The sequence below is a fragment of the Lonchura striata genome, chromosome 2 (genome assembly GCF_050655825.1).
Source record: "Lonchura striata isolate lonStrDom1 chromosome 2, ASM5065582v1, whole genome shotgun sequence".
NCBI lineage: Eukaryota > Metazoa > Chordata > Aves > Passeriformes > Estrildidae > Lonchura > Lonchura striata.
Window position 1 is genome coordinate 5,343,277 of NC_140704.1, and position 13,925 is coordinate 5,357,201.

The following is a 13,925-nucleotide window of genomic DNA, read 5'->3' on the forward strand; positions in this document are numbered from 1 at the left end:
GGTGCTGAAAGCCAAATTGTTAATCATTAGCCAGATTGGAAAGTAAAGCAGTACATTTTCTCCTTTAGAAAGTATATTTTAAAAAAAATTAAATATTTTTGGAAGAAAAGTCACACCGAATATACAACATTTATATTCATATACATATTATATATATATATAATTCTCCACTGACAGATCTTTGTTTTCCTAAAATTTATTACCTCTAATTGAATAAATAACTTTCTTCTTTAGTGTCTGAAACACTTTTGTGCTGATGTCCCAGAAACACCCTTGCAACCATTTAAAATAAATCCTTAGAGCAGCCCAGAATCATCCTCGAGGGAGCCACATGAAAATAAAATTTGATTTCTCTCTGTGAGAAGTCACAATGTGTCACTACAAATCCTGCTATGCAGTGCTGCTTTTTAATAATTTCTTGGAGTCTCTGGGCCCTGGCTTAGCTGACAAATTTAATATGGAAGTGCTGCTAAAATGTTGAATAAACATGAGCTAAAGTATTTTTCCAAACAAACAAAAGTGCTGCAAAAGAGAGGCATGGGGCAGATTAGGTTTTTTTCAATAATTTATTGACAGAAGCACTATTTTTGGTGCTAGTTTCTTTAGTAAATCAGATAAAATCCTACTTAAAATTGCCTACTTTTACAAATCACTCCTGAATTTCTTTTGTTCTACAGCTCCTCATTTAACCTGCACAGGTGGATGAAACACTGGGCTAATGCATCATCAAATTTCAGACTGCAGGAACTTGTGGCAGGCAAAATGTAAAAGCAGAAGCTAAAAAAAAAAAGAACACCTTATTCATATTTTTACTCCTTTTGTGTATCTTTCTAGGATTTTATATTAGGAGGAAAATCAGTGTTGGGGTTTTTTGATAATTCACTCTCATAATCTAGTTATCTTTTAGCCACTCGTTGATAGAAATATAACTCAAAGCATTGCTGCTTAGTTTCCTTAAAAAAAAACCCAAAAAACCCCCCAAAAAACTCTGATACAGCTTTGATGAGAGAGTTTTTGAAATCCAAGCTAGATTGCTCCTTTCTGTGTATTTATTTCCAGATGTGTGAGACAGGATATTCCTTTATTAGAGCCATGTTGGCTCTTCCCAAGGATGTAACACTCGGGTACCCACTAAAATATCACTTATTGGAGTTTCTCTTACTTTATTAAGGCTTGCACACCTCCCATTCAGATTTCTGCTAAAATTCCTTGTTAAAAATTTGGATGTTTAGCACTTCCCTGCATTCCCTGCTTCTTTTCTGTCTTCATGGGCTCTTTCACCTCCACCTTAACACAAAACAATGCAAAGAAAAATTTGGGGATGGGAATTTCCTCACTGCCTTCTGTGATAAACACAAATGGAAAGAATTCCTCTATTTTTTTTTTTTTGTGTTGTGGTCTTTTATTTCCCAAGTACTAATTTAATACTGGAATCAGACTCTCTCAACTGGCATCTGCTTTTGGTAAGTCTGAAGAAATGTTTCTGATTTCTGTTGCTTGTAAAAATACAATTACACAGCCAGCACTGCAGCTCCTCATTGGCTCACCCATTACAAAAGACTAAAAAAAAGCAGTTTAATACAAAATACAGCTATGAGATAAGGTTCCCAAATATACACAGCAAAAAAAAATAATAATCCCACAGATAAAAGTTAGGCTTTTTTTTACAATACTTTTATTTCCCATCTGCTCAATGAATGCGATGCACAGATCTGCAGTCACAGCTTAGAGACAACTCCACGGAAAAGTTACTTAAAAAGGCTCCTGAGAATATCCTGTGCTCTCTTTGGATAAATATGAACCAAAGTGTGTGGATTTCAAGCATAAATAGCTCCTGAAGTGGCAGGGAATGTAAGAATGCACAGGAACAGAATGGAAAAAGCAGCTTTTTTTTCTTTCTTTCTTCCTTTTTTTCCAGTTTTTATGCATCACACTTGAACCACAGAGATTATGTGGATGGATCCTTTGAAAAATAAAATCTTGGAGGTGACAGCAGTATTTAAAAAACCAAGGAGTTTTAATGAAATCAGTACTTTTATACTGAAATGAAAATGTTTATGCAAGAAATATAACTAACATTTTAATGAGATTAATATAATAACATTTCCAATTAATTCTGCTACTTTGAAAATTTCCAGAACTTTTCCTTTCATGAGTTAAAGGCAGAATCAGAAGGATCAGTCCCAAGTAGAACACAGTGGGGCAGACATGAAATTTCAGGGGGTTGTAAACACCACAACCTCTTAGAAATAGTAATACCTATCAATTTAGAATTAAACTTGTAAAACAAGAATATTGGACTATTGGTTTACCTGTTCAGCTGTTAGTGCTAAAAGTTGTCTCAGCTGGTAGAAATACTGTTCTTGAGCACAATTCTCTGCTGATGGAGAGGAGCAGAAACACAAAATTAGTAAAGAATTAGCAATAACCTTATTCTGGATTGTACTATCAATCATCCAGGGGGATGATTTTTAAAGGGTGTTAGAACGAGAATAGTAGTGGGTGAGTTTGGGGCTTTTTTCATAGTCTTAAGCCGTGCTAGGCGAGGTTTAGGTTGGAGGAATTTCTTCACAGGAGGAGTTGGAGGGATTTCAGGAGGGATTTCAGGAGGGATTTCAGGAGGGATTTCAGGAGGAATTTCAGGAGGGATTTCAGGAGAAATTTCAGGAGGAATTTCAGGAGGAATTTCTTCACTGAAAGGGCTGATCAAACATTAGAGGGGGCTGCCCAGGGAGGTGGTGGAGCCCGGTGCTTGGAGGCGCTTGAGGGGAGACTGAAATGCCATAGTCTGTCCCCACGGCGGTGTTCGTTGATGGGTCAAATGAAGTTTTATCCCAACCTAAAAAATTCCGCATTTTGCGATTCCGGGACTCCAGCTCTGACCACGCCCCCTCTGAGGGCCACGCCCCCACAGGCCACGCCCCCTCGCCATTAGCCCCGCCCCCCGCAGCAACGCCTCGCTTCTCCCGCCCCGCCCCTGTCGCTAGGGGGCGTTCCCCGCCGGCCACGCGCCAGGCGGCGGAATCGAGCCGATCTCCCGCATCGCTCCGCCGTGTCGCGCCGCTGCGCTCGGCGCTCGGCTGCCCGCGCCTGCTGGAGCGGCGTGAGGGCGCGGCTCGGCGCCGCGGCCGCCTGAGGGCGGCTCCGCTCGGGGCCCGGCGGGGCGGCCGCCATGGGGCTGGGCTCCAGCTCCGAGCGCCCCGGCGGCGGCGCCGAGGGCTTCCACGTGCACGGGGTGAGCGGCCGAGGGAGGCTGGGAGGGCCGCGAGGGGCGGCGGGGTCGCGCTGCTGCGCTGCCGCGTCCCGGCCCGGTGCTGGCCCCGGCTCCGGCTCCGTCCCCGTCCCGGAGCTGCCACGGCGGCAGGGGCGGGGCGGGGCGCCGCTGCCGGAGCCTGCGGGTGCCCGGCCCGGCGGGACTTGGGTGCGCAAGACCGCGGGGGAGCCTGGAGTAGTGCAAGGGTAGAACAGCGCTTCTTCCATCCCTGCTCCCCTCCTTTTCTCCCTCCATCTCTCTCTCTCTTCTCCTTCTCTCTCCCTGTTCCCCTCCTGTCCCTGCTGCCTCCTCTGTGCGTTCCACAGCATCGCCTTACGGCGTTAATTCCCGCTCCAGCGGTGCTTTTCCCCCTGGCTGCCTCTCCCAGATGGAGTTTGTTGTAGCTCCTCTCGTCAGCAGGTTGTCTGCGCCTACAGTGGTGTAAATAAATGCGTGTCTGGGGGTTTAAGGATGGGCAGATCACAGCTGTTCGCATGAGTTGTTTCTTTTATTGGGTGTTTTCCCTCCCTGGAATACGAATGGGAGCGTTGCTGCCGCGTGCTGTTTCCAGTTCATCTGCATTCTGTGTTTCTCAGCATCACTATAAATGCCTGCTTGATTTTGATGCAGTTTACGGTTCTGATGAAAGTCAATACATCTACTCCAGCTGCAGTTACAGTGCTCAGTCGTGACTATTTAAAAATAAAACATGATTTTTATTCTTATTTTTGCTTTAGAAGCTTTTGCTGAAGTAACTGTGCTATTAAATCTATTTTATAACGTCTATAAACAGTTCTGCCAGCAAAAGCCCCAATTCCTATACAAGTTTATCTATTAAAAAAAAAAGTATCTAGTATTTTGGTAACACCAGACCAAATATAAAATATTGTAGTTTTAACTTTCCTAGCAATGAACTTCCCAGTTTAGGTGAAGCCTGGGTTGTAATTCTGTGCTTAAATAGTGAGGTGGCCCTCAGGAGTCAAATATATCTCAAATATATGCTGAGTTAACAAAAAGTGAAGTAAGAGCAAGCTGTCAGTAGGTTTGTAGTGATTCCTTAACACCTTCTTGCTTTGTCAGTGCACCTTGAAGTGGGTGGACTTTAATGTAAGTGCAAATTTTTGGTGGGGTTTTTCCTGGTATGAATGTGTTTTATGCTCTCTCTGTTGATGTCACCTCTTCTATGACAGCTTTGCTTCTAATGACATTTAGATGTCCCAACTCTTACTTCTTAGGAATCTTTTGTAAGTGGTGGCAGTTTTCTTGACCAGAACTTGTAGGCAGGTGTGTTTGTGTAAATATTCCTGTTCCAATGGGCTGGAAATGTGGGAACCCAGCTGTCCCTCATGTTCAGGGAAAAATGGCTCTGATGCAGGTGGGGACTCTCACTGTGCTCAGGTTGTTAGAACCATGGAATAAAATCCTGCAGCAGCACAGTGAAAACCAAGCCTTTCTCCAAAGTATTCAGCATCTAATAATTCCAGGCTGTGAACTCTGAAATTCAACATTTTTGTCATATATGGGGTTCAAAACCTGCTTTTTGCAGCTTGATTTGGATATCTGTTGATAGTTATATAAAAGCACTGCTGCTTGAGGGTGATCATTTGGTGCCATATCTCTGGCTCAGCTGGAAAGTAAATATTGAATCAAGTGTAAAGATTAACACTCTCACTTATGTAACTGGAGGTCAGTGTGGAATAACAATAAAATCTATGTTCTGCAGGTTCAGGAGAACTCCCCAGCCCAACAAGGAGGACTGGAACCTTTCTTTGATTTCATCATTGCCATAGGACACACAAGGCTTGTAAGTCCCAGATGATTTCAGTGTTGTTGTTTTCCACCCTACATGAACTGTGGGTGCTGCAGTGAGGATGAAAGGTAAAAGCCATAACTGTGACAAGCAGAGAAATTTTCCACATTGTACATTAAAAGTAAAGTAAAACTTGCAGGGGTTCAAAGTCTCTTTGGCTGGACCCAAGTTTGAAGGAAAGGTTTTGTTTATACCTTTACTCACCTTAACTTCCTAACAGGTTAACACAATGTTTATGTTATGTTTGTACATATTTTCCACCACAAGGTGAATACTGAACTGGTGAGTCAGTAGTCAGAGCTCAACATTTGTTTAAACAAACTTGTTTCAACATTTGGTAAAACATGAAAAAGAATCAGGGTGTCTACTTACACTTCTGAAACCAAGAACACAGTTCCTGTGTGTTGAGTTATGAAAGAAGAGTTGAGTTTTGGTTTGATGGGGTTTTATTGGGTTTTGGTTGGGGTTTTGTTAGTTTACTTAAAAAGCTCAGAACTTTGCCTTGTGTGCTCCACCCTAACCATATTCAAGCTGAATTCATTAAGTTCTTAGTTTTATGAGAGGAGATCTCTTTTTTGGAAATGATCATTATAAGGGCAGATTTTGGGGGAAGATCATTTAATCTTCTAACATGACAGAAATGAAGGTATTCTTTCACAGTCAGTGTGCAGTGACTTTGAAAGGCTGTTGAAGAGGGATGGGGCTCAGAGACATGAAGTGAAATTTTGCTCCTCGTTGTTAGGAGTATACAGTTGGCATCTGCTACTGCTGGTATTATTTAATAGCAGTTGTGAAGGACAGGAATGCCAGTGATGAAATGGAGTAACAGGAAGAACTTATGTAAAGGGATGTGTGTTGACAGTACTGACTGCTTTCTAGGAAAAGAAAATTGAACTGGAAACTGATGGAATTGTTTTGAGCTACAAAGCCTAAACTTTGATAATTTTGGTTCTTCAAATTCTGCCACAGATGTTACAGGTGCAACCGGCAATAATGTTAATCCTGTATCTGCTTTACAGAACAAGGAGAACAATATGTTGAAAGACCTGCTGAAGGCAAATGCTGAGAAAGCAGTGAAGCTGGAGGTGTACAACATCAAAACAATGAAAATCCGAGAGGTGGAGGTGATCCCCAGCAACATGTGGGGAGGACAAGGCCTCCTGGGAGCCAGCGTGAGGTTCTGCAGCTTCCAGGGAGCCAACGAGCACGTCTGGCACGTTCTGGTGAGGAGCAGTTCCTGCCTGGCTCCTTGCTGGTGGTGTAACTGCCTTACAGTGTGATGGTTAGCAGTAATGTCAAGTGCTGGGGTGCAGGCACACAGAGGAAGGGAACAGAGTCTTGGTTTGTCTGAGCTGTTTGAGTAGGGACAAGGAGTGGGTGGCTGTCAGAGCTCCCAGTGACAAAAATAACTCCATCCCAACCAGACAAAACAGTATAGATGGGAAGGTTTTTTTTATGTCGAAGAATCAGTGGCAAAAGCAAAAAGATTCTGCCCTGATTGATGTCTCTGTGTTGGCTAAACTTCACTGAAGTAATATATTAGAGTTACAAAAAGCACCACAATTTTATTTTAAAATTAAAAGGAAGACCTAAAAGAATAGAACTGAATAGGAAAGAACATTTACGTTTCTGGTTGTTTAAGTAAATGCAATTTCTCAGCATCTTTAGAGGATATAATTTTAAATTGGTAAGATTTTCTTACTCATCATGTTCTACATCTTTCTTGCTCAGCATGTTTTACAGGATGTCACAGGTGTAGATTATTTGAGAACTTCTTTTTTACCCCGTTAACAAAATGTTCTTTCCTTCCTTGCTCTGGGAGTTAGTTCTTTTTGATCCTGGTAGTTTATCCTGCTGTGGGTGCAGATGACTCGTGTCATTCTCTCACAGGACGTTGAGCCTTCATCTCCTGCGGCCCTGGCTGGGCTCCAGCCATACACTGACTACGTTGTTGGATCTGATCAGATTCTCCAGGAGGTAGGGTGCACGTTCCTTACAGCAGCCAGAAATTGGCTTTGTGCCTGCCAAGTAGGATTTGGGTTTTGTATAAATCTCATCATACACATGGGGGTGGCATTGAGGGATTTTGGAGAGTTGATGTTTGTGACAGAAGCTTTATTGCTAAAGTAAATATTATCTTTATTTTGAATCTGACAACAAAAAGAACTTGCCACTAAAGATCAAACTACATTGATGATTTTTTTATCTCTGAGTGTTAAATATCTCACATTGAGTAAGTAACTATGTAAAATGTTGACTTGCACATACGGGTTTATTAAGTAGTACTTTTTTTTTTCACAGTCAGAGGATTTCTTTTCCCTGATTGAATCCCACGAGGGGAAGCCACTGAAGCTGATGGTTTATAACACTGAGGCAGATTCCATCCGAGAAGTAGTTGTGACTCCCAATGGAGCTTGGGGTGGAGAAGGAAGGTACTGATCTCTCTTGATAACAGGTTTTACACTTGCTGTAAATGAGCTCCTATTAGGAGTGTGACTACTATCAGTTATTGATGTTTCCAAGTTCAGCCTGGTTTCCCCACACTTACCACCCAAAACTGTTTTCTTTACATTACAAACAAATCAGTTTAGAACTAGGAATTGGGCACATTCAGGATCTAATCCTGCTCAAGTTTAATCAAATAGCAGAACTCCCATTAGCAGATTGATTATCTGCATTCTCATAGTCAAAACATTCAGCTAAAGCAAGAACAAAAGCCACATCAGGTCAGATTAAATGTTTTGTAAATATATAAAGTAATTCACTGACAGCTAAGCTGTCAGCATGTCTCAAAGTTGATTGCAGAGTGTTCCTTGAGTACTCTTAAGTGGATATTCTTGCAGGTAGGTATTTGCTGCTACAGATAAAAGACACAAACTATTCTTGCTTTAAAAAAAGTCAAAATTTAAAATATTAGCTTTGTTAAGAGCACCTTTTTCATGTCTTGATTTTTTTTCTCTTTTACAGTTTAGGATGTGGTATTGGATATGGCTATTTGCACAGAATTCCAACACAGTCCATGACATCAAAGAAAAAGCCAGAAAGCAAATCACCTTCACCCTCACCAGAAGCTGGAACTCCTGTGTTATCCACTAATGGTTACACAGAGGTAGGAAGAAAATAAATTCCAATCTCTGCCACATTCTCTGGAGTTTGAAAATTTTCTGTTGTTTGGTACAGTGGTAGTATAGAATGTTTGAGTACAGCATTCAATTTTGTTGAATGAAATGGAGTTGGGTGAAGGGAAGGGGAAAGCTGATGCTGCTGAGCAGCTGCCACTTCTCCAGTGTCAGCTGATATAAATTTTTGCCAGATACTTTCTCCCTGTTTTCAAGTCTTGCATCCTACAGCTGTGCCAGTCAATGAGGATCATGTTAGAACACCTACTTCACTAGGAGAAAGATACACCTCCAAGAACCAAGTTCTGAGAACAGATTAGCTTTAAAAAATTGAGCTGGAACATGTCCTCAGTGGTGTTTGTCTTTCAGTTTCAGCATCACAGCTTCTCTCTGAACTGGTGCACATGGAGATAGGCAGGATATTTTCATGGGAGGTTTGGCTACAGGTGAAGCTTTTGGTGTAAAACAATGTTTTTACTTCTTGCTGTCTTATTCCAGACTCCATTGTTGGCACCTACCTCTCAGAGTGACAGCTCTGAAGCAGTTATGAACTTGGATCATTCCACAGAGCAAGAAATGAGTGGTTACTCACCAGAAAGCTCCCTTTCTCCTCCTCCCCCTCTGCAGAGAGTTATGGATCCAGGTATGTTTTCTGGGGTGCTTTTTTTCACCAATTCTTTGGAGTACATCTAAATAAATTAATATGGTCTTAAACAAGCTAGAGGTTTAAATTTAGAACTCTGAACACTGGTGGTGGTTTTCCTTGAGGTTTTTGACTTCTCTGGATTTCAGAGCTGTAGAATTTGGTTACCAGGTAAGTTAAATTTATTTGCATTTAGTAGGAAGGGGACTTCACTGACTTGTGTCTGGACAGAACATTTTGAATATGGAATTTTGTGTTGCATCTAATACTTGCTTTCTCCTTCAGGATTTCTAGATATGTCTGGAATCTCAGTTTCTGAGTTCACAAACTTAACAGAAGTGTCCAGCCTGTCCCCATCTGCCTCCTTCAATGTGCCAGCAGCAGGGGCTTCTGTAGGCTCTGAAACATTAATGCCAGATAGTGAAGTCTCTGCTTATTTTGGTAAGTTCACTCAAGAGTTCATGAAATAATGAAATCTTATTTCATTCCAGAAATAAGAGGTCTTATTTCTGGAATGGCACCAACTCATGCTCACTTCCCATCATCACAGTTTTTGGAAATAGGCAAATTTTAATAAAAAAATCAGCAAGAATGGCAAAAATGGGATGGAAAAAGTAGCAGAAATCAGGTTTAGAAATGGAAAAATCTAATGTGCTTTTCATTAAGTTTATAGCATGTAGGTCTCTTTAAATGAAAATGCTGAGGTACTGTCTGCTATGTTTTGGTTTTTTACAAACTCTCTCAATTTCCCAGAAAATGTCTCAGCTTTGGAGTCTGAAAGTTTAACTTCGTATCCTGAAGGATCAGGCAAGCAGCCCACACTGGATGACCTCCTGCCTTCAATTCCATCTTTACCTTCTCTTGATCTTCCTCATGACATTTCTTCAAAAACAACACTAGGAGCTGATGCTGATAGCCAGGAGTCCAAGCTGCTTGTGAACAGCATTGAGAGCGTGTTAACCACTGCTCCAGAGACACCAGAGCATGAAGCAGCAAGGGAGCAGAAAGGAGAAGCAGCTGCACAAGACCTTGAGTGAAAGAAATGGACCCTGCTGCTGTTTACAGACTGCTGAATGCTGCAGTGCTACAGCTTGGAATATTTTTCTGATCTTGCAAAGAATTACAGTTACTCTATTTTGTTAGTGTAGACAATACTAGAAAAGAAATCACATGAAGTACATATCCTGTTGTCTTTTCCAATCACTGTTTAATGGATTGATCTATGCTCAGAATTTGAATGTTGTCCAAAATCACCCAATCAATAGAGAAATTGATGCAGAAAGAAGTTGGACGCTGGCAGAATGTCAAGTTCTGGAGTTCACATTTGCCTAGAAGTGCTCCTGAATGTATTTGCAAAGGCACTGTGCCTGTACAGTGACAGTGATGATTTTTATCAGTATGTTTGATGGCATTAAAAATAATATTTATAGTTTTGATTTATTAGACAGCTTTTCTAATGGTACATCTTGGTTAGACTGTTCTTGTGAGTTGCAAGGCATTTCTTACACTAAGATATTTTTACTTACTATTCTAGTACTCTTACTAGACTCTTATTTTTCTTGGTTTAATTCCCTTCTCTGCAACAGTCATTTGTGTACCTTCTTTATCCTTCCTTGGGCAGGAAAGAAATACAGTGGGGTTTGAAATTGCAGCCTCAGATGGGACAAAGCCGTGGTGGTGGGTCCTGTCAGGCACTTCTGCTCTGGAGTGGACCAGGTGGTGGCCTTGCAGTTAAATAAACAGAGACGGGGAGGGAATGATGGTGGTTACTTGAAACAGATTGATGATTTTAAAGTAGGGGTGAAGACTGAATGTCTTGGCTTCTGTAGTGACCAAGAAATAGCTTTCCTTTGTGCTTTTCTATTTACTCATTACTATTTTTATACAAATTGTTTTTAAGTCTATAATAGGGCTGTTGTGCAGCACCAGCACTTGATTTTTGTAGCTTATTTTTGGTTTGCATTTGTCCCCAAATCACTTTTGAATGTAACGGGAAGCATGACATAAACAATGGAAGACATGGATGGTTTTATAATCCTCAGGGCAGTGATTTATCATGGAAATTCAAAGCTGCTGGTAAGGCAATAATACAGCTACTGCAGTGAAAATCCTTTGTAAATGAGGAGAATGGGGTACAAGGCTGGTGTGTGTTTAGCCTATAAACTAAAGTACACTTATTTAGCACAATATTGCCTGATTTTCTTTGCCCTGGCTCCTGCTCTCATTCTGTTCTGTCAGTAAGTGACAACTGCCCGGGCTGAAATCTGGTATTGACGCAGGGGGGACTCAGGGTCCCCAGGTCTGCCTGTGACAGCTCAGCTTCAGCCAAGGGTGCAGGCAAAGTCACAGCACATGAGGGCTTCACATGAGTCCACCCTGACCAAAAAATCTGTCCCTGATCTGTTGTTAGCCTGAAATACTGCAAGTACAGTAGTTCTAAGCAGAACTGTTGAAGTACCTGTTGCTTTAAAGAATGTATTCAGCTCTAACTAAAGGCATAGAACTGACAGTGGATTCTAAAGGGTCTGTTAATTGTGGGCCAGTTTTATTTCCTATGTTGCTAAAATAAATTTCCTATTTTGTTCCCCCAGCTGACTGTTACAAGGGTGAATAGCCAAACACTAAAAATAAATGTAATTTAAACTATTCCTAGCTTTGTTTGATCGCAGAGCCTGATGCCTGAAGACACCTAGGTGGTGTTTTATTCATGTTTATTTAGGACTGTTTCTAGTCCTTTACTTTTCTCCAAAATGGCCATGAGAGGGTAACAGCTCATTTAAGTGACTGTACCATAAACACCTTTTAGAAATCTAAGAGCAGGGAATGTCAAAACTCATGCTAGATTTCAAATGTCACCATAATAAATGGCTTAAACCTACTTCGGTCTGTGTCCAGCCTCCGTGTGTTATGTTAACTGGCTGTGGGAAAGGGTTTGGAAAACCAAGTAGTTAACTGAGCCAGAGAATGTTGTGTTCTGCAAACCTGAAACCTGATCATTCAAATGCTAAATGAGGTGAAGAGCTGGACCTCCGCATCAAATTTCTCTTACCAACTTGGATACTCCCTCACAGCTGCAGCTGAGCACGTGGAGAGTACTCCTGTCTGTGGGTATAAAAAGTGGGAAAAATGATTGGAATATCAGTTTCAAAATAAAAAGAATGGGAGAAGCACCTGAGGGTGGCTGGATTCAGAGCCAATACCAAACAGCCGCTCAGGCTGCTGCTGTCCCAAAGATGTTTCCAGGTAAGCAGGAGCTGGATGTGACCTTTCTCCCACTCTAAACCTGACAGCAGCAGCTCTTCTGCAGACACAAGGATTATCGGCAGCATCATGAGAAGGGGAAAACAAAGGGCCGAGGAGAAGGAGGTCACCTCAGATGTTACAGCAGCAGGGCGAGTTGTATGGCCAGACACAACAGGATGAGCTGCAGACCTAAAATTACCAGCTGAGCCCGAGGACACAGGTCTGGCAGACGTTAAACCCACAGAGGCTCCCAGCAGCTCAAGCATTAGCGTGAGGATTAGCTAAAGCCCATCTCCACCGAGCCCTGCTCCTGCCAGTGCCACAGCACCCAGGGCTGATGGGGCTGAGCCAGGAGGAGCCCTCAGAGCCAGGGACCTCCTCCCACCTGGGTGCTCAAAGCTCTGCTCAAAGGCCACAGAGAGGTGGCCAAGCCCTGCCCCAGCTGAGGCTAACTTGATCCATGGGAACTTTCCATACAGCATAACCCTGTACTAGGAATGACTGTAAACCCCCAAGATCATTATAAGGAAATAGAGATAAACATGCAAACCTCATTATTAACAGAATATGGATGCTGAACTAATTCTGGCTGAACTTGAATGAGTGAATGTGGATGTATTTATTGTCTTTAAGTTGAACACCTACTAGCAGAACTATTTTAACACCAAATTCAGGCAGTGATGATTTAATTTTCCCTCTTAAACTTCCGCAGCAGGCCTGACAATCTACTGAACCTCCTGCTGTACTGCTCTAGGCTCTGTGCAGAGGCTGCTCAGCCACACTTGGCTGAACTTCTGAGTGTAATTCAGAAATGTGGCAGGAAAATGGATCTCTGCAATGCTGAGCAGAGATCACACCACTCACACATACTGGGCTCGTGTACTTCTACATGCATTCCTCCATCTTCCCCTAAAACTGGACATGTATTTCCACCTGCAAGCAGTTACACAAGAACAGGCTCTCAAGAGAAAGCAGCTACAGGTTCCTCATTGCATCAATTAGACTGTGTTCCATTTGTTCATTTCCTGGGCACTGCCCACACAACCTTCTTCTTGGCTTTTGCCTTAAGCAAACACTAACTGGCATTGCTTCTGCTGTAGCAGAATTCCAAATGTTTGCTCAAAGTTACATTTTGAAGCTACAATATGTAATTAATATGTAATTATTACATATTACATACGTAACATGTAATTAATATGCAATTAAGCATTCAGAGTCCCCTGAAAAAGACATTTAGAATAGTGTTACAATATCCTCAGAGAGAGATCAGCCATGTCCCACCCAGGCTCTAGTCAGCACCTCTGCTCTGCATGGTGTTTGCATAGCTCTGTACAGAAACACTTGCACTGGAGTACAGGGAGCTCTTTCCATCGACCACATTTCTGTTAAGTGTGTGTGTGCTCCCAACAGCTCAGTTATCCAGCTGGGAGGTGATTCTACCTGGCTCTGGTCAGGAGCCAGCACCACATCCACATGTGCTTAAAGATTGATTCTAAATGTCAAGTTCAATAAATTACTAGGGATAAGCTTGGAATCAAACAGGATTTCTGTGAAAGGAAAAATAATTCCTTGGTGTAATGTCTCTATACCAGTAACTGCCCTGCAAGTCCCTGGCTGCCCCTTCTCCTGGGGAATACATGGACAATCCAGATAATAAATCCCAAGACCAAGAGGTAGAACTACACTCAGGTCCCTTCCAACCCAAACCATTTGTGATTCTGTAATAAAGCTCATCCAATTCCAACTCCCTGCCATAGGCAGGGACACCTTCCACTAGAACAGGATGCTCAGAGCCCCATCCAGCCTGGCCCAGAACGCTGGAAGGGGAGTCCACAATCTTTCTGCCCAGGGCTCATT

General features: G+C 42.2%; 1 protein-coding gene across 1 annotated transcript; it reads left to right on the plus strand.

Moving 5' to 3' along the window:
* The first annotated feature begins 3,130 nt into the window (after window positions 1-3,130).
* Window positions 3,131-11,707, plus strand: GORASP1 (golgi reassembly stacking protein 1). The gene is made up of 9 exons (XM_021555289.3): window positions 3,131-3,235; window positions 4,977-5,057; window positions 6,083-6,286; window positions 6,954-7,040; window positions 7,365-7,495; window positions 8,031-8,172; window positions 8,681-8,825; window positions 9,111-9,266; window positions 9,579-11,707. Exons 1-9 carry the CDS (start codon window positions 3,173-3,175, stop codon window positions 9,860-9,862), a joined length of 1,293 nt encoding a protein of 430 aa, XP_021410964.2. The 5' UTR covers window positions 3,131-3,172; the 3' UTR covers window positions 9,863-11,707.
* Window positions 11,708-13,925: the final 2,218 nt, after the last annotated feature.

Coding starts and splice junctions, on each gene's coding strand:
- GORASP1 (XM_021555289.3), top strand. CDS start 3,173: ATGGGGCTGGGCTCCAGCTCCGAGCGCCCCGGCGGCGGCGCCGAGGGC. Junction 5,058..6,082: donor CCATAGGACACACAAGGCTT/GTAAGTCCCAGA, acceptor TCTGCTTTACAG/AACAAGGAGAACAATATGTT. Junction 7,041..7,364: donor CTGATCAGATTCTCCAGGAG/GTAGGGTGCACG, acceptor TTTTTTTCACAG/TCAGAGGATTTCTTTTCCCT.